At 48.0% G+C, this 26,735-nt stretch overlaps 2 protein-coding genes across 5 annotated transcripts in view; one reads left to right on the top strand and one right to left on the bottom strand.

Annotated features, from left to right (window-relative positions):
• AP5B1 (adaptor related protein complex 5 subunit beta 1) overlaps window positions 1–13,809 on the top strand; it is a 31,946-nt gene extending 18,137 nt beyond the window's left edge. For 3 of the 4 annotated variants that reach the window (XM_081842336.1, XM_081842338.1, XM_081842337.1), the window contains 2 exons: window positions 9,724–9,886; window positions 11,139–13,809. In XM_081842336.1, the coding sequence (XP_081698462.1) occupies window positions 9,724–9,886; window positions 11,139–13,721 (2,746 nt within the window). In that variant the 3' untranslated portion in view covers window positions 13,722–13,809. Of the gene's footprint in view, window positions 1–7,949; window positions 8,066–9,723; window positions 9,887–11,138 lie in introns of those variants that run through there. The other variant, XM_081842339.1, reaches the window with a different exon arrangement.
• Window positions 13,810–23,531: 9,722 nt separating this feature from the next.
• On the bottom strand, window positions 23,532–26,309 carry LOC309330828 (C-reactive protein-like). The gene is made up of 2 exons (XM_081842715.1): window positions 26,125–26,309; window positions 23,532–24,759 (listed from the first exon to the last, which is right to left on the bottom strand). The coding sequence occupies exons 1-2, from the start codon at window positions 26,186–26,188 to the stop codon at window positions 24,140–24,142; spliced, it is 684 nt and encodes a 227-aa protein (XP_081698841.1). The 5' UTR covers window positions 26,189–26,309; the 3' UTR covers window positions 23,532–24,139.
• Window positions 26,310–26,735: the final 426 nt, after the last annotated feature.

Raw genomic sequence — 26,735 nt, 5'->3', positions numbered from 1 at the left:
GAAGGAACCTTCTTTTCTGAGGCCCATCTGTCATGGACAAGAATAGACCAAATATGGACAACTAGAAGGCTGGCACCTATGACTAGAAAAGTGGAAATCTGCCCAAAAACTTGCTCCGACCATAACGCTATGAAAATGGAATTAAGACTTACTCCAACCGGTTCCTTTAGATGGAAAATGAATGACACCCTACTAAGAGATCAGGAGATTGTGAAGAAGGCCCAAAAAACTTTGAAAGACTATTTTGAAATAAATTTGAACACCATGGTGGAAAAGAGAACAATCTGGGACGCAAGCAAAGCAGTTATGAGAGGGTTTCTGATACAACAGAACACGATAAAGAAAAGGCTCTGGAATGGAAAAAAAGATAAGATTTTAGAGAAGATAAGAGATGGAGAGAAAAAGTTGAGATCTAAGCCAAAATCGAAGGAGATCTTGAGAGAAATTAAATTTTACCAAGCACAGTACGCGAAACTGATAAATCAAGAAGTTGAGTGGAAAATTAAACAAATGAAACAAAGATCATTTGAATCAGCTAACAAGTGTGGAAAACTATTAGCATGGCAATTGAAAAAGAGACAAAAATTGAATACAGTCACCAATCTAGAGATTGAAGGGAAAAATATCCAGAAACCCGAAGAAATTAGGAAGTGTTTCCAGAGATACTTCAAAAAGCTTTATACCCAAGGGCCACAAGAGGAGAAGGAGATAGACCAATTTTTGAAAATAAATGGTTTACCAAAACTTGCTCAGGAAAAGAGAACAATCCTGAATCATAAAATAACACAACAAGAAATAGAGAGTGCCATTCAGAATATGCAACTAGGCAAATCTCCAGGTCAGGATGGGCTTACCTCCAAGTATTATAAGACATTGAAGGATTATTTGATACAACCATTAATGGAGGTATGCAACCAGATTTTGGAGGGGAAGAAGGCACCGGAATCGTGGAAAGAAGCTTTCATCACATTGATCCCTAAAGTGGAAACTGAAAAGACCCAACTAAAGAACTACCGTCCCATCTCACTCCTAAATGTGGATTACAAAATCTTTGCAGACATTTTGGCGAGTAGACTTTAAAAAGTATTAAATGAAGTAATCCATAAAGACCAGGCAGGCTTTCTCCCAGGAAGACATTTGTCTGATAATACTAGGAATATTATTGACATTCTGGAACTTTTGCAAACCAACATCAATACAAAATCAGTGTTAATTTTTGTTGACGCGGAGAAGGCCTTTGACAACATTTCCTGGAGATTTATGAAGAAAAATTTGGAAGGGATGGGAGTGGGACGGGGGTTTGAAAATGGAATAGAAGCAATTTATTCAAAGCAGAAAGCTAAATTGATAGTAAACAATGTGGTGACAGAAGAATTTAAAATTGAAAAAGGAACACGACAAGGATGCCCCCTATCCCCTCTGTTATTTATCTCTGTTCTGGAGGTGCTTTTGAACATGATTAGGGAAGACCGGTTGGTACAAGGAATACAGGTCGGAGTGAAACAATTTAAATTGAAAGCTTTTGCAGATGATTTGGTTTTAACATTACAGGAGCCAGAATCTAGTACGAAGAGAGTGTTAGAACTAATTTATGAATTTGGTCGGGTAGCGGGGTTTAAATTGAACAAGCAAAAAACCAAGGTCCTGGAGAAAAACTTGACACCTTTGGAAATAGATGGGTTTCAGAAAGAGACAGAATTAAATGTTGTTAAAAAGGTAAAATACCTAGGGGTAAACTTGTCTGCCAAAAATTTGAATCTATTTAAAGACAATTATGAAAAATGCTGGTCAGAAATTAAGAAAGATTTAGAGATTTGGTCAAGATTGAAACTTTCCTTGATGGGCCGAATTGCAGCTATAAAGATGAATGTATTGCCGAAGATGTTATTTTTGTTTCAGACCCTACAGATCGTAGACAGAGTGGAGTGTTTTGGGAAGTGGCAGAAAGATATCTCTAGGTTTGTCTGGCAGGGCAAAAAGCCCCGAATAAAATTTAAAATATTAACAGATGCCAAAGAGAGAAGGGGGTTTGCCCTGCCAGATTTAAGGTTATATTATGAAGCTGCGGCTTTCTGCTGGATGAAAGATTGGTTACTTCTTGAGAACACTGATGTCCTAGATCTGGAAGGGTACGATAATGCTTTTGGATGGCATGCATATTTGTGGTATGACAAGGTAAAGGTTCATAAAATGTTCAAAAACCATATTGTCAGGAAAGCTATATTTATGGTCTGGACAAAATACAAAGACTTATTAGAAGGTAAGACTCCGAGGTGGTTATCACCAGCGGAGGCCAAGGCCAGAAAAAGACTCAATATGGAGGTCGGATGGCCAAAATATTGGGAAATAATAGAAAAAACTGGAGATAATTGGAGGTTGCAGAGCTTTGAAAAATTAAAGAATAGGGTGCAAGACTGGCTTCATTATGCTCAAATTCAAGAGGTTTTTAAGTTGGACAAAAAAATAGGATTCCAGGTGGAAAAATCGAAATTAGAGACAGAATTGTTAGAACCTAAGACCAAGGTACTCTCGAGAATGTATAACTTGCTGCTTAAATGGAATACCCAGGATGAGATAGTTAAATCAGCCATGATAAAATGGGCTGAGGACATTGGGTACAACATTATGTTCGAAGACTGGGAAAGGTTATGGACCACCGGAATGAAATTTACGGCATGTAATGCCCTGAAAGAGAATATTATGAAAATGATATATAGGTGGTACATGACCCCAGTCAAACTTGCAAAAATTTACCATCGGTCTGATAATAAATGTTGGAAATGTAAGGAGGCTGAAGGGACATTCTTTCACCTTTGGTGGACTTGTCCAAAAGTGAAGGCCTTCTGGGAAATGATCTACAATGAGTTAAAAAAGGTGTTTAGGTACACCTTTCCCAAGAAACCAGAGGCCTTCCTCCTAGGCATTGTGGACCAAAGGGTGTTAAAGAAGGATAGAACACTTTTTATGTATGCAACTACAGCAGCAAGAATACTTATTGCAAAATATTGGAAGACACAAGATCTTCCCACGCTGGAAGAGTGGCAGACGCAGTTGATGGACTATATGGAACTGGCTGAAATGACTGGCAGAATCCGAGATTTGGGAGAAGAGACAATGGAAGACGACTGGAAAAAATTTAAGGACTATTTACAAAAACATTATAAGTTGTATGAATGTTAAGAATCTGCATGACTTGGAAAATTTAGCTCCTGCAACTAGATTGAGAAAACAGAAAATTAAGTTATATGTAAGAAAAAGTTGAAATTTAAAGCTATTATATGTATTATTTTAAGGTATAAATATTTGACAAAAGGTACTTTAAATTTAGAAGTAAAATATTTTGAAAGATATAAATAAGACATGAAACAAGGTAATAATTTGCTGATATGTTTTATTGTAAAGAACGCAGGGTGAGGGAGATGTGGGGAAGTTCAGTTAACAACTTAAAAATGTATTCTGAAAGTTGGATTATTTTTCTTTCTTCTTTTCTATCCTTTTCTTTCTTTTCTGTAAACTGAAAATATAATAAAATTTTTATTTTAAAAAAAAAAATCTAAAAAATCCCGCTTTTATAATATCTTACATTCATTTACTTATTTTCGTGACTTCCTCACACCTCCCTTTTTTGTATTCCATTTAAAGATTTATTCAGCAAATTCATAGCCTCATATTTTACCCTTAATTATTTATCATCACATATTATAACTTCAAATTTTCATCCAAAATCCATCCCTTCTTGCCTATTCTTATTTTACCCTATTACTAGAACCACTTCATTTCATTCCAACGTCATTAACATTCAATAATTTGGGACTAAGTTTTAAACACCTTCTCTTTACCTCAGGTGTTTTGAGACTGGCTGTTTACAGTTATAGTATGGAGCCAAAACCCACGTACCTTCTTTTCTTTCTTCTTCACCTGCCTAGGGGGAGAAGGGACTTAGAAGGCCTCTTGCCCAACTACCTGGAGCTGGTAAGTAGGTCAGGCTTTTCGCGAGTGCTGCCTGCCAAGTGTGGCATTCCGACTCCGATAGTTAGCAGCTGGTGCAACCTCCTGCTAAATCACTGGGTAGAGGATACAATTTACGCATGCAAATTGCTTCAGTCCCTGGCAGTCCCTTCCCGGGTGTCTGCCTGGAAGTGTCCAACTGCCTGCCGATTGGGTCCAGCTGCTGTTGGACTGCAAATCCCACCAGCCCTAGTCAGCATAGCCCGATGGTCAGGGATGATGGAAGCTGTAGTTTGGCAACACCCAGAGGACACAACATTGTAGAGTCAGTCACAGCAGACAAGACTGGGATAGTGCTTTCAGTATGGGACGTGGGTGGTGCTGTGGTCTAATCCACTGAGCCTCTTGGGCTTGCCAATCAGAAGGTCAGTGGTTTGAATCCCCATGATGGGGTGAGCTCCCATTGCTCTTTCGCAGCTCCTGCCAACCTAGCAGTTGGAAAGCACAGCAGCGCAGGTAGATAATTAGGGACCGCTGTGATGGGAAGGTAAACGGCGTTTCTGTGCGCTCTGGTTTCCGTCATGGTGTTCCATTGCTCCAGAAGCAGTTTAGTCATGCTGGCCACATGACCTGGAAAGCTGTCTGTGGACAAACGCTGGCTCCCTCGGCCTGAAAGCAAGATGAGCGCTGCAACCCCATAGTCGCCTTTGACTGGACTTAACCATCCAAGGGTCCTTTACCTTTACCTTTACCTTTACCTAGTGCTTTCAGATGGAAACCTAGTACAGTGGTACCTTCGGTTACAGACGCTTCAGGTTACAGACTCCGCTAACCCAGATATAGTACCTTGGGTAAAGAACTTTGCTTCAGGATGAGGACAGAAATCACGCAGCAGCGGCGTGGCAGCAGCAGGAGGCCCCATTAGCTAAACTGGTGCTTCAGGTTAAGAACAGTTTCAGGTTAAGAACGGACCTCCGGAACGAATTAAGTACTTAACCCGAGGTACCACTGTACTGCAAACAGGTTGTTCGGATTAAATTCAGCTTTTCTGTGCGCACCTTTGGCAAATTAATCTCAGCTTAAAAAGTCTGCACTGGCAGGGAGGTGCTCTCTGGGGTTTCAAGTAAGGATGGTACAGGGAACTGAACCTGGGACCTTTCGGGAGTGGAGTACATGCTCTGCAAGCTATACCCGTGGCCCTTCCTAGCTGATCCCGAGACTGGATTTGTTTTGATGCTTCAGAACTGTCGCCTGCTGTTGGAGGTGCTGATCTTGCCCTTGCCTGGGGCTGAATCCTGGAGGCAGGATGGGCGGGTACCGCTTGGGGAACAGGTCCCAGTGCAAGCTGGAAGGTGTGTTAGCTGAAACAGGAATGTGGAAGCCAAGTGGGGGCAGGTGGAGTGGACACCCAGGGAGTTCTGATCCCCAGCCGTCAACCTCAGGCAACCTTTCCCATTTTGCAAAAGCAACAGCTCTCTCATTTTTTTTATTTTTGCACAGTGGATGCTGTCAGAGCAGAATTTGGAGGCAGGGGCCCAGAGCTTCCTCCCACAAACACCTCACCAGACAGAATATGGGGGACTCCTCCAAACACAGCAGGGCTGGCTTAATATCACACATTAAAAACCACCTAGCTTCCCTGAGAACTGTAGTTTACCCCTCAAAACTACAATTCCCGCCACCCTTAACAAACTGCAGTTCCCAGGATTCCTAGGAGGAAGCTTTCTGCTTCAAATACTTGGTACGAGGTAAAAAACCACACCTTTAAAGCAACATACTTCAACCTTGGGTCCCCAGCTGTTGGATTACACCTTCCATCGTCCCTGACCATTGGCTAAACTGGCTGGGGACTCGCAGTCGAGCACTGCTTTGTAGAAACCACTGCCCCCTTCAGTCTCACACAGGCTTAATTTCGAGCCACAGATTTGGTTGCTGTGAGCCTCTAAGCAGCTACAGAGTGCCACTTACTATTGGGGTACCTACAATTCGTTAGCTAATCCACTTTGCAGACTAGGGGTGGCAACACGATGTAGCTGATTAAGTCAACTAGAATCTGTGCAATTCCTTGGTTGGGGGTGCACTTTCCCAAATGTTCAGCACTCTGTGTCTGGTCAAAAGCAGTCCTTTTTGTGCCCTTACAGTGGTACCTTGGGTTACATACGCTTCAGGTTACATACGCTTTAGGTTACAGACTCTGCTAACCTAGAAATAGTACCTCGGGTTAAGAACTTTGCTTCAGGATGAGAACAGCAATCGTGCTCTGGCGGCGCGGCATTAGCTAAAGTGGTACTTCAGGTTAAGAACAGTTTCAGGTTAAGAACGGACCTCCTGAACGAATTAAGTACTTAAGCCGAGGTACCACTGTAGTTCAGAAGACCCCTGGTGGCAAGAGGGCCAGGTCAAAGGGCGTACTGTGTGGGGAGAGGATGAGCCCCACTCAAGCAATAACTTTGGTGTGGGGGGCGTGGGAGGGGGAGGAGAGAACAAGCTTAGACGCTTGTTCCCCCCAGCCTTGTCCAATGCCTGCTTAAGTTTAGGAAGTGCAAGCACCCTACGAACCCCTTTCTCCTGTGAGAAACTTGCCATGGTTTTTAGAAACAGAAACTTTCTAAACTGGAGGCTAGTTTCAGATACAAGACGGGCAACCCCTCCCCTCCCCAGTTTTGGACCGGGGAGCTAACCTGGGGAGACAGGCTCCTTCTCCAGATAAGATCTCCAGAGCGACTAACGGAGGCGCTGCCGTGGTAGCTACGCCCGGCCCTGGGTGCGAAGGGAGGCTGAAGGCAAGAGCAGGCTTGCAGGAGTTTCGTTGAGTAAGGCCTGAGTAACAGTTCATGTAACCGCTCACTTTGCCCCCTCCCAAAAGGTGAGCCAACAGTTTCCAGCAAAAACTGTTTTCTTCCAACAGGCTGCTTGGGCACCGTGAGCTGTGCGCCCGAGAGATGCTCCCTGGAGCTGTTGGCACCGTTCCCTTCCCTGACAGCTGAGAAGCTGAACAAAAGCCTCCTCCCCTTTCTTTATTTTTTCTCGATTGTGCAGTTCCAGATTGCTGGAGAGACCTGTGCTCTGGCCTAGGAAAAGAAAAGGAGCGTGTTTTTCCTGGGCCCGGCTCAAGATGGCTGCGTTTTTAAAGCAAGAATGGAGAACCTGGGGGCCCAATGAAGCCCTGCTAGATCTCAGTGTCTGTCTGTATGGAAAGCTATAGCATCTGCATGGCTGAGATGTAGTCTGTTGTAGTCTTGTTACTCGGCCAACATTTGCCTCTGGCACTGCACCCCCCAAGTATGTGGCCCCTGGGAGCTTTCCTATGACGGAATGTGGCCCTCGGGCTGCTAAGGGTTCCCTTTCCCCCTTTTAAAGGCTTGCACTAGGGATAAGGGGACCTGTGGCCCTCCAAATGATTTATAATTCCCACCCTCCCTGACCGCTGGCCACAATGAATGTCTCAGGGACTGCCTTCTCCAGTACAGCCTCGGGTTTTAAGCTCACCTGTTGAGGTCCTGAGCCAAGTTCTAGCCTCTTGTGGGCTGCAGCTGTGACTTACCTTGCAGGTCCTTTTCTTTGGTGGCTCCGGGAGTGATGGAACATGCTCTCCCAGGGACATAGGGAACAGCTGGTCCATCTAGCTCTGTGCTGTAGACACTGGCTGGCAGCAGCTCTCTAGAGTTTTCCTAGTCCTACCTGGAGATGCTGGGGACTGAACCAGGGACCTTCTGTGTGTGCAAGGAAGGGGCTGTGCTTTTGAGCTACCGCCCTTCTGTGTGTGTTCTTTCCTGGGCCTGCTTCAAACATAATTAAATAATAATTATAATTTTGGAATTGGTCTCAGAGCATGTGCAGAGTGTCTTTCGCCAGCACTCGTCCTCGGCGGGCTTCATAGGGGCGGGATTAAAGGAGAGGCCTCCCAGGACAGGCAGCAATGGCTTTCGGAGGAGAACTTTGGAGCCTTTTAAAATACTGTAATCATGAACCCTCCGCCGCTGCTCCGCTTCCCTCTAGCGGCGGCCGGCGGGATCGTCGGGAAGGGAAGTCGGAAGCGCCGCTTTGCCCGGGACCGGAGATCAGCTGAGCGGCTGCAATTGCAAAGCGGAGGTGGAGAAGCGAGCGAGGCCCGCAGGTACGTGTGTGTCGCGACTGGGAAGCTGTTGCATTTGCGTGCAAACGGTTCGTGGGGGTGGGGTGCGTTGTCCCACACTTTCCCTGGCCCCACAGAAGCCCCACCGCCCTGCACCTCCACGAGTCCATGTTGTTTGTAGGTCTCCCTCCAGGCGCACAAACTTTCTGTGGATCCAGACCTGGCCACCCCCCTTCCGTGGGGTGGGGCGGCACACCATCCTTCCTACAGCACCCGATGGAAGTCACGTTCTCTCCTCCCCTGTGCAAAGGGGTTTTCTCCCAGCCCCACACAATGCGGGCCCCATTTCCTGAAGCGGGGGAGTATGTGGCCCCCTAGCTCCCTGGAGGATCTTGGGCCAGTCCTGCTTCCTCGGCCTGGTCTACCCCACATAGTTGTTGTGAGGCTAAAATGGGGAAGAAGGGAACCGTGCACAACCAGCTGGAGCTGCTTGGAGGTGGGGTAGAAATGCATGATGGGAGTTGTAGTCCAGCAGCAACAAGAGGCCACAGGTTCGCCTGACATATTATTACAGTATTACATTTCATAGAATTGTAGAGTTGGAAGGGACCACGTGGGTCATCTATTCCAACCCCCTTTTGTCCAACATGAGACTTGAACCTACGGCCCTGAGATTCACAGTCTCATGCTCTACTGACTGAACTACTCTCACTCCGTCTGCCTATGGCCCAGAACTCTATGGGGCAGCCATTGAGTATCTTTCTTTCTTTCTTTCTTTCTTTCTTTCTTTCTTTCTTTCTTTCTTTCTTGTTTGTTTTATAGGATTTGGGGCGGGTTATAAACAAGAATAATGTTATACAAATAAGTATACCAAGTTTTCTCATGTCATTTGTATTCTGTATCACAAAAATGGCAGAACAAATGTGGAAAAATATCTACAACTTATGTTTCACTATTAGTGGTCAATGCATATGTTCTTGGTTCATGAATTGGTTTAAACAGGAAGAAGAAGAAGCGGGGAAGAGGGGGAGGAGGACTTTGTATTATTAATAATGATAATAATTAAATTTGTATACTGCCCTTAATTTGCAGTTCTCAGGTTGGTTCACAACATTAAAATGCAACCCCTCCTCCCTTTTCCCTTTCATTCTGCATGGGATACAAAAGTCCTCTGCTGTTTCTCCAATCAGTTGGTACTTTAGAGGTTGACTGCCCCTGAGGCTGGCAGTTCCACTCATAGACTTGTTCTTCCTGGGCAGAGATTTGCTTTAACAGGACTGCTGCCACAGGAAGCTGCCTTATAGCAAGGCAGGCCAATGGTCCATTCACCTCAGCATCGTCTGCACTGACTGGCAGCGGCTCTTTAGGGTTTCTGGCAGGGAGTCTCTCGCAGCCTTACCTAGAGACACCAGGAATAGAACCCAGGACATTCTATGTTCAAAGCAAGCGTTCTGCCACTGAGCCACATGGGCCTATCCACCCCTAGAAGGATGGTTCCTATTTATGTGGAATCCCGCACTGATGAATTGCTACCAATGTAGGGCCTTTGAAATGCCCTAAATGATGCCCTCTGGGGTTACCAAAGCAAGATGAGGAGGAGGTAGCCCTCCACATCCTTAAGACTAGGGTTGCTACTAAGTGGGATGTGTGAAGGCCCATTGTCCATGAGCATGACTGACATTCTCTTTCTTTCCCTCTAGTCTTCTGTCAGCCATGGGGTCCAGGAGCGGGGAAGGCTGGGCCAGCACAGTTGCTTCTTTCCGCTCGTGCCCCACAGCCTTCCTCTCCCATGGGGCCGGCGACACCTTTGTGGCTGAGCTGTTGCAGGAGCTCCGAGGCGAGAGGCTGGGGGAGCAGATCAAGGTATGTGAGACCCACGGCTTGGAGGGTGTTTGTAGGTGGGGTGAGAACATGCCTCTAACTTTCCCCCAGCACCCACAAAAGGGTGAGTTGTGAGACTGGCCTTGTCACTCGTTTGGGAAGACCACCCTGCCCACTAAACCCACTAGTCTGGAGAGGAGGAAAAGTCAGCAAAGAGTCTCGCTCGCAGGTCCACCAACCCTACAGTATGGCGCCCACAAAAGGTCTTCAAGTAAACATCCCCTCAAAAATCCACAATGCACGAGATTGGAGAGGGCAGCAACACGCCATTTTGTGTTCCCCTTTCTTTCCCTGCTTTTTTAGACACAGCTGCCATTTGGGATGTGCTGCGTTGCCCGTGGCGGCCATTTTGTCTTAGCCGCACATCATAGCACACGGCTGCCATTTTGTGATCGGCTTCATCAAAATTCGGAATGTGCCCACTGGTGTACAAAACCGTGAACCAAACCATTCTGCACGTGTACCCCATGTAAATGCAATGTGAACACCAACAGATACTTATAATACGAGGTAAAAAACAAAACAAAGAAGCAAATAAAAAACTCAAAAGACCTAAAGAAGGAGGATGGGGGAGGGGAGAGAAAACATTTCAAAAACCAATAAATATTTGTTTGTTTGTCTCATTGACGGCCCACCTTTCTTCCATGGAGCTGAAGGTGGCATACATAGTTCTCTTCCTTCTACCTTTATCCTCACAACGACCCCCCAAGGTGGGGGGCTTGCCTAAGTGACTAGCCTAAGCTCACTGAGTGGGGATTTCAACCCTGCTCAGTGTCGGGCGTGCCCTCTCCTGAAGGGCCTTCTAAAGACTTTTTTTTTCTTTTTATATACTTTTAAATTAAATTTTCTGTTTTACAATTTAGAATGCTCATTTAAGCATTCTTAAAATATCAATGACTTCCCTTCTTCTCTTTCTATGGGTCATTTTGCATATCATAAATCCCTGCATATTTTACAAAAACAAAACCATTCAGTATTCCATTATTAAATCCATCAAAACTTATTTACACTGTTGAATTTATCTTAACTCTGCCAAAGTTTTCAAGTGTACACAATTTTTCCCCATATATTCAATAAACGTTTTCCAATCTTCTCTAAACGTATGTTCTTCTTGTTCTATTATTCTATATGTTAAGTCTGCAAGCTGCACATATTCTGTCAGCTTAAGTCTAAAGACTTGTTTTTTTCCACCTGGCTTTCTCTGACAGCTTCTTCTTTTCCCCCTTCTGGACAGATCTCCATGTTGACCCTCCTTTTGGAGTACCCCACCCTGTTGTGCCCAGATGCCAAGGCTGGGCAAGAGGTGGCCACGTCCCTCCTCTCCCTCTTCGGGCAGCTGGGCCCCTTGTCCAAGCAGCAGGCGTATCTGCGGTGCCAACTCCTCTATGCCATGGCAACAGTACTGGTGGCCACGGACTCCTTCGCCGAGAGCTGCCAGGCTGCCCATGAATACTTCTCCCTGCTCCTGCAACTGGTGTCCGACCTCAACGACTGCTGTGGGGGAGCCGCGGAGCGCCCCGTGCGAGTTGCGGCTTGCGAGTGCCTGCGGGAGCTTGAGAGCTGCTACCCGGGGCTCCTCTCTCAGCGCCTGGCCGTCCTGCGCTCCCTGCAACACCAGGAGACATCGCCCGCCCACCAGGGCTACACGCTGCTCTACGGGCTGGCCTTGAGGAATGCCATCTTGCGCTTGGCCAGACGGGGAGGCCTAGGGACTCTGGGGGAGCTCCTAGAGAGCAAAGAGGGACTGGTGTGGGAGGCCACGAGGGAACTGGGGGACCTTTCTGTGGCAACCCTCGAGCAGCTGGCCCTGCTCCCCTCGCAGGGCGATGTCAAGGACCTGAAAGCTGTGGTGTCCTCCCTCCTTGACAGCTCCTACCTGCTGTCCTCTGTGGCCCAGAGCCACCTCCTGTGGCAGCTGGCCCAGGCCGTCAGCGTTGTGCGCACCCAGTCTCCCGCCATCTTCAAGGCGCAGCTGGTGCGCCTCTTTGGCACGGCGGGGGTGACGCTCCAGCATGCCGTCTTGCAGCTCAAGGGCCTCTTCACCGACAGCCTCTTCACGGCTGAGGATGAGGCCTTCCTGCTGCGACGCCTCGTGGGTCTTGCCCAACACCCGGCCTTGCCCGCCCCGGTGAAGCTCTTCCACTTGGACTGCCTCCTGCACTTCCCTGAAAACCGGCCGCTGGGCTCGGCCACGGAGGACGAGGGCCTGCCGGTCTTGCTCACCCCTCGCACCACGTCCGGCCTGTTCCCCGGACTCTTCCAGGACCAGGGCACGGTTTTGGCCCGGCTGAACCTGCTGTGCCTGGTGTGTGTGGAGAGCGAAGGCCCAACGGCCGAGCGCGCTGTGGGATACCTCCTGGAGCACGTGTTGACCCTTGCGGGGCTGGTGGCCAGGGGAGGAGGACCGGAGGCCACCCGGCTTTTTTTCCGGGCAGCCTTCCTATTTGCCCGCTACTTTGGCTCCCGAGAGCAGCCAATGGCAGAACTCACCCAGTGCCTCTTGGGCCTGTACCGCCAGAACTGCACCCTGGCACCGAACCTGATAGATCTTTTGGACGAGGCATGGAAGTTTCCAGAAGAGGGCAGCTGGGCTGGCGGGCTGGCCCAGGCCTTGCAAGGGCTTGTCGTGGGCACTTCCTTGCAAGAGGAGGACCTGCCTTGGCACCTCAGGGTCTTGGCGCGGCTGGCAAAGGAAAAGGACGTCCCTCAGGGGAGCACCATGCAGTTCCTGAGGCGCCTGGTAGCCTCAGGCCGCCTTGGGGGCTGGCGCTCAGGCCAGGTCCTCCTGAGCGTCTGCCGCAACTTGATGCAGCTGCGCCCGCTGCCCAGCCCGGCCCACTTAGCCGACCTCCTGCAGGCTGTGTCTCTCAGCCACCTGGACGTGGACGTGCGAGACCGGGCTCGGTTCTACTACACTTTGGTGGCCAACCTCTCTGGCGAGAAGCTTGGGGCCGTGCTGGCTCCGGGAGGTGCCGTCAAGGCCCGGACGCTCTCCTCCTCCATCGTGGCTGACAGCCAGAGCTTCGTGGCCTCTCTAACCGTGCACCCGGTGCAACCAGCCCCACTGAGGCTGCGGCGGGTGGGGGCGAGTGGCAACAGGCCTGAGCAGGCTCCTTGCCCTGAGCAAGATGTGGAGGGCTATTGCCAGTGGTTGCTGGAGCCCCACGCCCCATCGCAGCTCAGCTTGACGTACCAGCTGGTCCACACGGGTCCTTCAAGCCCCCCCTATGACCTCCTGCTCTGCGTGGTCCTTCGCTTCATGTGCTTGGACCGGCATTATGAGCCCGTCCCGGAACTGTGCGTGCCCTGCCTCTCAGCAGCACGCCCTCCCCGAACGCTGACGCTCACGCTGCAGCCACGTTGCCCCTACCCGACGCAGCTGGATGTTTTTGCTCTCTACACAACCCAGGAAGGCCTTACGCGCTCCAGCCAGCTGGAGCCATTGGAGGTAGCCTTTCCCGATCTCTTCATGCCCCTGGCGGTGCCTTCCTGGAGTTTAGAAAAGCGCCGCCGTCTCTTTGGCGCCCTCTGGCAACGCCTTCACCCTGGCAGCAATGAAGCAGGCGCCGAAAGCCTCACCACCTGGCCTGTGGCACCTCAGTCCCTGCCGTCCCTGATATGCGATCACTTTTCCCGGTATGTTTTGGCTGAGCAGTCGGGCTCCTACGAAATTGGCATGGCCCTCCCTCCCCAGTACCACATTCTCCTCCGGGTGCAGAGTGTGGGAGAGGCGGCCTGCGTGGGCATTCGCACAGACAATTGGAGACTGCTGCCCTCGCTGAACAGCTACTTGCAAAGTCTCGTGGAAGTGAATTGAAAGAATGGATTGGGGGGGGGAGGAAGCCTGCGAGGTCTGGGCTTGTATATCTGTTAAACATTTTGGCATTCCCAAAATAAATGCATATGTATGGATGTAGTTTGCAAGTCTGGTGGAAAAGGGTGCTGCGATGACCAAGACCCAGCCAGCCTGGGTTTCTCAAAAACAAGTCATGCTAGACAAATCTCATTTCTCAAAAACAAGTCATGCCAGACAAATCTCATTTTTTTGCTTTTTTTGATAGAGTTACAAGCTTGGTGGATCAGGGGGATGCTATGGACATAATGTATCTTGATTTCTGATAGCTCAGTCGATAGAGCATGAGACGATCTTGGGGTTGTGGGTTCACATTGGGTGGAAAGATTCCTGCATTGCAGATGGCCCTCGTGGTCCCTTTCAACTCTGCAGTTCTATGATAAAAAAAGGGATGTTGTGTGTATGTGTGTGTGTGTGTGTATCAATCAATCTTTCAATCAATCTTTCAAGTATAGCCAACCCAGCTCCTGCCTGCCTGCGCTACCTCCTGCAAAAAAGTCTCAGTATATATATCTCCTCAAATAATGGACTGTGCTGGTGAGACCGTGTCCTCTTCCTGCTCAGTTCCTCTTTGCACTGGCTCGGCCTCTCTGGACAGGGAATGTGTCGGCTTAAGCACGCCCACATTTCACTGGATGCCAGGACGGGACCTTCTCCCTCCCGCCTGTTCTGAACAGAGGAGAGATGCAAATACCTTCTCACTATATGCAAGTGCAGTGGGGGACGCAGTCAAGAACTGTGCTGTTGCTCTCAAGTCCTTCTCTTGGGCATCTGGTTGGCCACTGTGAGAACAGGATGCTGGACCAGTTGGGCCGTTGGCCTCATCCAACAGGGCTGCTCTCGCATACATCCCCTCACCTCTCCTGTAGTGCCTTTCTCTTCCACGTGGACATAATTCTGATCTCCCCCATTCCAGGGTAATTTTGCTTAAAAGTCATTATTATTATTATTATTTACATATTTATAGGACAGATCTAAATGCACATAAGGCCCCTACTTTCCTGAAGGTGCCCTGGGTATTGTCGGTGGCTGGATATGTAGGCCACAACCTTCAAAATGGGGTCCCTTCCAACTTGACAACTCAAATTTTGAGTCTGTGACCCACAGAACTCAAAAGAACAGGCAGCTCCACAGCCACAGCTGATTCAATAGAAGCTGGTGGCTCCTTCAGGGACCCTCTGCAGATTGGGTGGAGAGGGGGCAGTCTTTGTGGAGGGTGCTCTCAGGTGGTATAAATAACCTGGTGCCCTCCAGATGATATCAGACTACAACTCCCATTAGGCCCAACTGGTGCTGGCTGGGGGAGATGGGAGTTGTAGTCCCACAACATCTGGAGGGCACCAGGTTGCCAGAGACTGGTGTAAGCGGGGGGGGGGGGGAGGTCTTGACAGTGAGGCCCTAAGTGGGCCTGCATTCCTCCAAGGAACTTGTATATGGTTCTTTCTTCCTTCACACTCATTTTACGCTCATAGCTAACCTCTGGAGAGGGAAGGCCTATGAAAAAAGAAAACACTGCTTCCAAGTATTTGAACCTGCAGCTCGCCATTCCTAGCTGAACACACACACCACTGACCAAAAAGTTGCTCTCCCGCTTAGATTTAAATCTGAGCTGGAACAGATTTTCCCTTCAACTAAATCTGGGCTCCCAACTAAATTGGACTCCAACTCCCATCAGTCCCAGCCTGCATGGCCAATGGCCGCCAACTAGGGATGAGGGGGGTGGAATTCAGTTTGCATTTAAAGCTGGGTTTATCAAGTTCTCATGTTCTGGAACCAACCACCCATCACTATTTTGCATTTGCCCCAAATTCGCTATTTTGCCATTCTCCTGCCAAACAAAAATGTGCATGGGAACTGTTCATAAAAACGGGTCTGGGTAAAAGCCGGATCTACACGGATCCTCATGGATCCTCCACTTTTTAAAAAATAACTCCAACAAATGCAGTGTCAAATCACACCTGGAAGGCACGATTACAGACTGGACTATAAAAAACGTGGATCCAACACTTTACCGTGCTGCAGCACCACAAAAACATGGATCCGAGGCACGGATCCTCATGAATTCATATGATTTTTATATTGAAACAAAATAAAAACACCATGATACTGTAGACCACATCTTAGTCTGTAGGCAGAACCAAAATAATCACGCATCCACTGTTTCGTGGTGCCGCAATGGCACAAAAACATGGTTAAAAACACGGATCCTCATGGATCCTCATGATTTTTGCACTAGATCAGCCCAAAGTCACCATCAGATCAAATATCATGGCCATGGGCACAGCATGCAACACAAAAATCACATTCCAAGGGCCACATCCCTGTGGTGGGCAGGGCCCTTGGGGAGAATCCCAGCAGACAGAGAGCTCTGTAGGGCCGCATCTGGCCCCTGGGCCTGAAGTTCTCCACCTCTTGGAAGCAGCTGGAAACTGCTATGTCAAATCCAGCAACTTTGCACATCCTAGAGCTCCTTTCCTTGCGCTCACTCCTGGGGGAACCTCAAATGCCTTGGAAAATGCGCTGCCAATGCAATGAAGAAGAAGAGTTGGGATTTGATATCCCACTTTATCACTACCCGAAGGAGTCTCAAAGCGGCTAACAATCTCCTTTACCTTCCTCCTCCACAACAAACACTCTGTGAGGTGAGTGAGGCTGAGAGACTTCAGAGAAGTGTGACTAGCCCAAGGTCACCCAGCAGCTGCATGTGTAGGAGCGGGGACGCAAACCCGGTTCACCAGATTACGAGTTCACCACTCTTAACCACTACACCACACTAGCTCTCAAAACAGTCTCAAATGAGGAAAAAACAGGCCCTCTGAGCCCGGCTTTGGCTGGGAAGGGCGGGATATAACTAAATTATTATTATTATTATTATTATTGTTGTTGTTGTTGTTGTTGTTGTTGTTGTTGTTGTTGTTGTTTGCTCATTGTGCAAATGGCTTTAGATACTTATTAGGTCCTATAAATTACCATATAGCATATATTCAACACAAAAAATAGCAACAATTTGTTGTTGACCAAGAACAGCTGGACATATAAAGGGCCCCATTACCTTTAGTAGCTTAAAGGTAAAGGTAAATTGACCCCTGACCATTAGGTCCAGTCGTGACCGACTGGGGTTGCAGCGCTCATCTCGCTTTATTGGCTGAGGAAGCCGGCGTACAGCTTCCGGGTCATGTGGCCAGCATGACTAAGCCGCTTCTGGCGAAACCAGAGCAGCGCATGGAAACGCCATTTACCTTCCCACCGGAGCAGTACCTATTTATCTACTTGCACTTGACGTGCTTTCGAACTGCTAGGTTGGCAGGAGCAGGGACCGAGCAACGGGAGCTCACCCCGTCACAGGGATTCAAACCGCAGACCTTCTGATTGGCAAGCCCTAGGCTCTGTGGTTTAACCCACAGCGCCACCCGCATCCCACATCCCAAGTAAGGAGTGGGTATTATTTCTTGGCATTCCATTCTGTACACATTTGAAACAGGGCCAACGAGTGCTGGATGTTGGCTGCGGACTCGGCAGGAGTGACTTCTACATGGCTAAGGTACAAGCGCAAATAAACCTTTGAATAAGAATGGTGATGATGGTTGGCTCTGGCAGCGTCGCATGGTGCTTCCACCGAGTACAAGAGAATGGGTCTCTACTCCCAAAGAGCTTACACAACTAAAATCCAACACAGGGGGGAAGGGGCTGGCTGGAGCTGATGGACGTTAGCTTCCCCACAGCTTCTGGAGGGTCACAGATTCCCCACCCCAGGTTTACAGAGCAGCGGACAAGAAGGAATGATGCAAGAGTGCAACTTGTGACATCGCAGTATTGCATCATCCGCCATCATTCCATCTTCTATCAGACTGTATGGCCTTTTTGACATGCATGCCATTCTTGTCCCTTATCCCAGAAAACATGGGTTGACTGTGAGCATAAGAAAAGCCTGTCTGCTGGATCAGGCCCAAAGTCCATTTAGTACAGTATCCTGTTCTCACGGTGACCGCCAGATGTCTATAGGAAGCCCCCAAACAGGAGAGGTGCCGCTGCAACTCTCTTCACCTGCAATTTCCAGCAACTGGTATTCAGAGGCTGGAACACAGCCATCCCAGCTAGTAGATACCGATAGTTGTATCTTCCATGAAGTCTATTTAAGGTTTTATAGGTCAAAACCAGCACTTTGACTTGGGCCTGGAAACTGACTTGTAGCTACTGCAGTTGGGCCGAGATTGGTGTAATATGCTCAAACCGCCTTGCCCCTGTGAGCAACCTGGCCACTGAATTCTGCACCAGCTGAACCGTCTTCAGAGACAGCCCCACGTATAACACCTTGCAGTCATCTAACCTAGACATCAGATTACTGCAATGAGTAGGGCTGACGTAAGACTCTAGTGCTGGCAGTGACGTGGCGTGGGAGGGGGGGCACGGGCACACAATTGTTAGGGGCGCAAAATTTCAACACCCGGTGCTGCCTCAATGCAGCTAAGCACTTCCATCGCTGGGCTCCGTTGAAAACAGCTTCTCCATGCGAACTAATAATAATAATAATAATAATAATTTTATTATTTATACCCCGCCCATCTGGCTGGGTTTCCCCAGCCACTTTGGGTGGCTCCCAACAGAGGACTAAAACAGAATAAAACTTCAAACATTAAAAACTTCTCTAAACGGGGCTGCCTTCAGATGTCTTCTAAAAGTCAGATAGTTGTTTATTTCCTTGACATCTGATGGGAGGGCGTTCCACAGGGCGGGTGCCACTACCAAGAAGGCCTTCTGCCTGGTTCCCTGTAACCTCACTTCTCGCAGTGAGAACTAGGGAGTGACCTCTCCAGACAATGGAACGACTCTTCTTATCTCTGTGGCTGTGATCTCCTGGCTGGCGCGGATACTGTTAGACAGCTGAATGTGCATGCATTCTCCATCTGTTTCCCTCTCTCCCACCACCTCCTCTGGGCAGCCCTGGGCATTGGCAACTCACGCTATGCCACTGAGTGCTGGAAGCTCCTGTTTTCTTCCATGATGGCCCCATAATTTTTTATGGGGAGGGAATTTTTTTATGGTATTTTCAGCAGTGACAGCATAAAAACACGACAGCAAGGATATAGCAAAAGAGCAGAAAGGAAAAACGAAAGAAGGAAGGAAGGAAGGAAGGAAGGAAGGAAGGAAGGAAGGAAGGAAGGAAACCATACAAAACAGGATTAAACGATCTCCCATTCCCAGAGTGTACATTATAAAACTCAAAGCATTAAACCTCCGGACCACAACATTTTAAGTAAACCTAAAAGAAAATGAGTTCACGGACAGCCCATGATTATGGTCCCATCTTTGAGCTATCATCTAGCCTTGAGGTGGCCTGACTCTTCTTTCCTCCCCAGGAGTTTGGCGTGGAAGTCCTGGCCATGGATCTTTCCCACAACATGGTGGAGTTGGCTTTGGAACGAGCGCAAAAGGAGACTGGATCCTTGGTAATGATGAGGGGAAAGGGAGGGGAACCAAAGGAAGATGCCCTATTATACTAGTTATACCTATTTCAGGTCCACCTGACTGATAGGGGGCTCTCTGGGGTTTCAGGTAGGGTAGACATTCCCAGCCCTACCTGGAGATGCTAGGATTGAACCTGGGACCTTCTGCATGTATGATTAAGGCTGCGTACCCTATTTGTAGCCCCAAAACATAGCTTTTCTCAATCCAGAATCGTTCATGATTGTCCTTCACATGCTGCTTTCAATCTAGGGCAGGGGTTTTCAACCTTTTTGAGTCCAAGGCTCCCTTGACCCACTGCATTCTTTCTGTGGCACCCCTGTGAGGCTCAGGAGCCCAGTTATGTCACCCCTTGCCTGCAGAGCCCACAGCCTCTCACCCTTTTTCGAACCCCCTCCCTTGTGTTTAGGGTTCCCTCAGCCTCATTTCCTCTCCCCTCTCCTTGAGAGTCCTCTGGCCAGCCGCTGCTGCCACTCCTGGTCTCTGAGCTGCTCCCCACGCCCACCCCAAAGAGAGGTGTCTCCTCACACTGCCCCACCGGGGCCTGGGACTTGCCTGTCCATTCCCAACAGCACGGGCTGGAGGGCTGGCTGGCTGGGCTCCCTCAGCTGCTTGCTTGCTTACTCCGAGGCCACCTCAGCTCCTGGCAACCAGCACCCCTTGGCCAGCGCCAGAGGCACCATTCGCCTGGGGAGCTTGTAGCCAGGGCTGCTGCAACAAACAGCTGTGCAAGCCTTTGGGAGGCAGAGACGTGAGAGGGCATCAGAGGGAGGGAGGGAAGGAAGGAGGGACGGAGGCCAGTGTTGCCCAAGGCACCCCTGAGCACCATTCAAGGCGCCCTAGGGCATAGCTGTCAACTTTTCCCTTTTCTTGTGAGTCCTATTCAGAATAAGGGAACTTCCCTTTAGAAAAGGTAAAAGTTGACATCTATGCCCTAGGGTGCCACAGCACACTGGTTGAAAACCACTGCTGTAGGGAATGTGATCGTATAAACAGGCTCCCGAAAGGCTGGGTGTGGTAGAGGTGGGAGCCATTGATTCTGGCAGAGCTGAATTCAGAAAGGTCCCTCACCTCTCATCCTCATTGCCATCACCTTCCAGGTGCTGCAGGAGGCTGGATTCAGGCAGGTCCAGGCGCTGGACTATACAGAGCGGATGCTGTCAGCCTTGACTCAAGAGCTGCAAGAGCTGGAAAGAAGTCGGCAGCAATTTGTCCAGGTGGGTTGGCAGATTGGAGATGAAGCAGCCTAGAGCTGAGCTTATCTCTCTCCCTGTGTGGCTGCACACACACACACACACACACACACACACACACACACACACACCTGTTGAAAACTGACGGACTTGGACCACAGGCAGGAGCAGCCTGTCCTGTTTCGTCACCCCTCCGCCAAAGCCTCGCTTACCAGGGTCACACGGCTTTGGCTTCCAGCTTCCGGGGAGATCTTGCCGAAACCTGGAAGCCAGAGTCACTTCTCCAGTGACAGGGAAAAAGCGAGCAGAAGCAGTGGTAAGATGTCGTCGGAAGCTGCCTCTGCCGCTTCTCACTTCTCTGGTGGCAGGAGCAGAGAATCGCCTTGGGATTCCGCCGCCTGAGGCAGCTGCTTCAGTCTGTCTCATGGGTAGGCTGGCCCTGACCAATGACAGCACCACGAAAACAAATATTGGGAGAGAGCAAGGGCATTTCTGAGGACTGGGCAAGCAGTTGAAAAGGGCCGAAGTAGAACCAGTGACCTAGGCTGGGGTACAATCTGTCCTTTTTATCATGTGGCATTATGGCCACTCAAAGTAAATAATGCTATGGTGTTCATCTTTGGCTGAGGTGAGGCAGGATTTGTCCTTTTTATCAAAATGCAGGAGAAGCACTTTTAGAATATGATGTTTTAAGCTTTAGAACTTCTCTCTCTCTCTTTTTTTACAGTTGTAAGTTGCTTCGAGACCTTTTATGAGCAACAAATAGGTGTAATTAATTGTAATAATCCTCCCCCCCCCCCTCAAAAAAAAATATCAAGCAGCCGGTGGGAGCTCCAGGCAAGCAGATTTCAGACAAACATTAGGCAAAACTTCCAAGGGAGCGGAGAGCGGGCAGTATAAATATTTCTACTGCACCATGAGGACATTTACAATTCCTTATTGTTCTCTGTTTATTTACAGCATTTATATTGTGCATAATCATAGCATTTCTGAGCAGTGTAAATAAAAACAAACCATATGGTGATAGGGGTGGGGGGGGGACAACATGATTCAGTTTGAATTTAAAGACGAACCTACCTAATTTGCACTAACTGAAACAATATGTGAACTGAAACAGAGCTATTCTTGGAAATTTGCACTTTTCTGGATTTTGCAAAGCAGTTTCTAACCAAGCAACATGTACAAAAATGCAAAAATGAAGGTAAGGTGTGCATTTAAAAAGCACACCTTGGTGAAAGGAAGCATAAAAATGCATTTTGAGGGGAAATAAAAAATATATGGGGAAAGACGCTTTGCAAAAATGCATGCATTAGGCAAAAATACTTAAGAAAATGTGTATGTTGGGAGAAATTTGTACTGAAATGCTGATGGATTTTCACGAGGACTTTAAAAATAAGTCCCCAAACTGATGTGCAGATGGAAAAAACTGAACTTATGCTTGGAAAAATGAGAAACTGGAAGAAACCTCAATTGACAGATCTGTCCCCTCCCTAGACAGAGAACAAAACAATAAATTTCACCCCACCAGGGATTGTGAGTGACTCTCCTCTTTCTTGTTACAGATAGGTAGCCGTGTTGGTCTGCCATAGTCAAAACAAAATAAAAAAATTCCTGATATCTGAAGAAGTGTGCATGCACACGAAAGCTCATACCAAGAACTAACTTAGTTGGTCTTTAAGGTGCTACTGGAAGGAATTTTTTTATTTTGTTTCTCCTCTTTCTTCTCTGCCTAGGAATTCTCAGAGAGCGAGTTTGAGTCCTTGGCCTCTGGACTCAAAGTGTGGAAGGATCTCTCTCTCTCTCTCTCTCTCTCTCTCTCTCTCTCTCTGCCTCTGCCTCTGCCTCTGCCTCTCTCCCTCTCTCTGTTTCTTTCCTTCTTTCCTTCTTGCCTCCTTGTCACGTTGAAGTCCTATAAACCCATCAGCAGGGGGCAGCAGCTCTCCATCTGATCAACAAATCAGTGCCGTGCTGCCACAGTCATACAGTATTTGGAAACGGCAGAACATCTCTGAAACTCATGGTTCATGCCACCTGCCTGAACTGTCTGAGAGCTGATGGGTCCCAGTGTTGGGGAGAGGGCTGAACCTGGAGGGCTGTGGGCTGGGACAGGGTGAGCTCTCTATCCTAGACCTTACTGTTCAAAGGGTCTGGGGTGTGGGTGGGTCTGTGGATGCCGTGGCCTCCAACATTTCTCCAATGAAGATAGGGACATCCTAAGGAAAAGCAGGACATTCCGGGTTCAAATCAGAAACCGAAACAGCTTCTCTAAATCACGGACGTCCCTGGAAAATAAGGATACTTGGAGGGTCTGGGATGGCTGCTTTAGTTGAGATTCTTGTATTGCAGGGGGTTGAACTAGATCAGGGGTCAGCAAACTTTTTCAGCAGGGGGCCAGTCCACTGTCCCTCAGACCTTGTGGGGGGCCGGACTATATTTTGGGGAAAAAACAATGAATGAATTCCTGTGCCCCTCAAATAACCCAGAGATGCATTTTAAATAAAAGGACACATTTTACTCATGTAAAAACACACTGATTCCCGCACCATCCATGGGCTGGATTTAGAAGGTGATTGGGCCGGATCCAGCCCCCGAGCCTTAGTTTGCCTACCCATGAACTAGATGACCCAAGGGGGAAACCTACCAACTACAATTCTATAATTCTATGCTGCTTTGCATGTTGTAGAGTATTTATTTTTTTAAAAAAACAACAACAACCAGTAAGTGAAACGGAGCTGGATAGACAAATGATGGCAACTTTCATACACTAATATTTGGAGACAGGCCATAGTTCAGTGGTGGAGTGCCTGCTTTGTATGCAGAGCTGTCTGGTTCATTCCCTGGTACCCTTTCCAAAACCCTGGACAGCCGCTGCCAGTCAGTGTGAGTAACACTGAGCTAGATGAACCAAAGGTCGTAACCAAGTACTTTCTTGTTCCCCTGTCCCTCTCACGGGATTTGTTAGCATATAACCATGAGGAAGAAGTGCTCTCTTGGTAACTCTGTGCTGCTTTGCCGTGGACAGAACACATTTTTGTAGAGGCTTGTATAATGCAATATTTTATCTGGAGGAAATGGCAGGAATCAGCCCAGAGGCCATATCTACTGAACAACCAAGACATTTCCCTTTTTATATTCTTTACTGAAAGATTAAAAAGTACATAATTGCAAGTGCACAGTGTTAGATAAGACACAAAAGAAGAAGAAAAGATAGGACCCATGTAGAAAACAAACAAATCAAGTTATTGTGGTTAACCAGACCTTAACCTAATACAGTATTTATAAAACTGAATTCCAAATATCATTGAATTTGTCCATGGCATGTCTATGTTTAGGACGAGCTAAGCCGTGTAGCTGCTGGATATGTAACAAGGATAACGCTTCTCTAAAACATATGTTTTGTACAATATTGATAAGTTTTGGGCAGGAGGTAGTAGGGACGATCAGCATGACTGTACAGAATGATCTCAAATTTGCAGAGGGAAATAGGCTTTTGGATTATACATGGAACCTAACAAAGGGACAATATGAGTGGAATCTCCGTACCCTTACTATGGCAAAAAGACAGGTTATTGACTAACTGGAAGAATAAAAATGCAGCTCCCTTCAATGATTGGATTGAAGATACGTACAAACTCACTGCACACGAACCAGTTGTGTACAAACATGAACAACCAAGACATTTTAAAGAATAATCGCACGCCCACTTTCCATAACATGCTCTTGTGTTTAAGGTGACCATGCGCGCTCAATAATAACACCACCCTTTGCTTCATAATTGACTGTTTCCCAATCAAATATGGCGTTTCCAGGAATATTGTCGTCAAGCAGGGCACGCTTCATTTCCTCCTGGGACAGCACCCTCTCCCACATCCTCACGTCCAGCAGCTCTCCGACATAGGAGTCCTTGATGTCAAAGCCACCCCCCATGTTGTCTTGATCTTGACCGAGCACAATCGATGAGTCTGCGCTGATGGAGTATCCTTTCTTCAGGCTCCTGGGCGGCAGACGTTTTCCGTTCACCCACAACCTCGCCAGCCCTGTGGCAGAATCCCAAGATGCACACAAAGTCTCTCTTTCAAGCGACTGTTTTTCTGGGGTCAAGAAGGTCACTGCTTCACCTCCCACGTAGAAGCTGTATTGGTTGGGTTTGTACTTGTAGATGATGATATCGTTGTGGCTTTTCCGGGTGGCATAAGAGAAAAGGCTGTAAGCACGGGTCAGGTCCGTGTAATGTTTCAGGCACACGGTGAAGGCGGTCAACGGCTGCTTCGGGGAGGCCTTCAAAACCACATGGGCTTTATTCGATGCTTGCGCGAAAACGACTTGCTTCCCAGAGAGGCCTGAACCTGAAGGAAGAGGAAGGAGGAAGAGAGAATGTCGCAGCTTTCTTCAAAACTTTTTTTAAAAAGTTTTTTATTAACAATTTCAACATAACAAATTATCAAAGCAAATCATGTTCATTATTCACCCCTTTTTCCCCCTCCCACCTCCCCAGCAAAACCTCCTTCCCTCAGCTCCTCTTTCTGATTTCTCAACCTATGTTAACCTCTGCATATTGTAAAATTGTATACATCCTTCTATTATATATCTAATATATTAACCCTCAGTAAATTTGTGTATGTTTATTCAAAACCTGCCAAGGAGTCCAGTTCATTTTGTTGTCTTTTTAGATAATTTATAAAAGGCTCCTATTCTTCCTTAAAGTCACAGTTGTCTTTGTCTCGCAGTTTGCATGTCAATTTTGCCAGTTCTGCATAGTTCATCAATTTTTCTTGCCACTGTTCTTTTGTCGGGGTTTCCTCATTCTTCCATCCTTGTGCAATCAAGACTCTTGCCACTGTTGTCGCATACATAAATAAATTCTTTATAGCTTTCTTCAAAACTTTTCATCTGAGCAGGTGTGACAAAGGGGAGATGCTCAAGAGAGCCTCTCACTTCTCCGTTGTTGCCCAGCTGCAACACAACAGCCCTGCAGTGCTGCCAGTGGGTTTTCTTCTCCAGTAGTTGCTGCTGCGACCCTCCTCCTTACTCTTGCAGACCCAGATGGGAGGGGACTTGGCATGCACCGGGGCGATGACATGTAAAAAGGTTCTGAGCCAGTGTCCAGGCACTCCTCAGGTCAAACCCCCCTCCACCCAGTGCTTATGTGGCTTGTGTGTGTTTTCCAAGTGAAATGGTCCGTGCCCTGCTCCTTCCCACCCCACTGTCAGAGACTGTGCTGAGGAGGGCTGCACTGAAGAAGGAAGGTGGGAGCCACCCCCTCCCCCTGATCCTGAATCTTCCCAGGAGTAGGAGGACAGTATAGGTTTGGAACAGCAGTGTGCAGAGGGGCACAGTTCAGAAGGCAGAAGCTGGGAAATACTGGATAGGGAACAGCTAGCAGAAGAAACACTGGAAGAGAGAGAGTTAACAGATTCAGTCTCTGAACAGCATTCATCCCCCACCCCCCAGAAAGTGTCCAAACAGAAAGGGCAGAGGGTACAAACTCAGATTACAAGACGTAGGAATGACATAGATTAATAGGGACCGGGGGGGGTGACCCTTAATTGGGAGCACCGCCATTTCTAGGAGACATGTTCTTTGTTCTCTCGCTGTGATTATTAAAGATTCTAACTGGTAAGACGTTCCTTTCGTTTGATCTTCTTATCTGCTGCCATGGGGGGAGGAAGTCAATTCCCCAAAGCTTGACACCCACCTCCCTGGTCACCTACCTTGCTGGCCAAAAGACTGACAGGCATTGAGGAGGAGGAGGAGGAAGAAGAGAAGCACCTTCATCTTGGCCGTCTGCAGAATGAACCAAGGCAAGGCAGAAGAGGTGTCAAGAAATGGACTTGGGATGGTCTCTCGCTCTGGAAGAGGAAGAATCTGGCTTGAGAGCTTCAGGCTCCACGCAAAATATACCCTCGAGCTGCGAGGGGTGTGGAAGCATGTTTAGGAAACTCCTTTCCCAGGAAAGATTGCCTAATAGTTGCATCTGATGCTTCCTCCTTTAAAGTTCTTCAGAAAAAGAGGTTATAAAGCGAACTGCACATAAGATAAAAAGTAACTGAGCCTGTAGCAGGTGGGGCCCTTTCTGGAGATAGTAGAAATGGCCACACTTGCACACTTAGCGTATTTTTCGCTGTATAAGACACACCAGACCATAAGATGCACCTAGTTTTGGGAGGAGGAAAACAAGAAAAAAAATATTCTGAATCCCAGAAGCCAGAACAGCAAGAGGGATCTCTGCTTTTGCTGCACAGCAATCCCTCTTGCTGTTCTGGCTTCTGGGACAGCTGCGCAGCCTGCATTCGTTCCATAAGACGCACACACATTTCCCCTT

This window comes from Podarcis erhardii (assembly GCF_964252035.2).
Source record: "Podarcis erhardii genome assembly, chromosome: 15".
NCBI lineage: Eukaryota > Metazoa > Chordata > Lepidosauria > Squamata > Lacertidae > Podarcis > Podarcis erhardii.
Note: the sequence above shows the minus strand (reverse complement) of the source record. Positions and strands in the feature narration are given on the sequence as shown.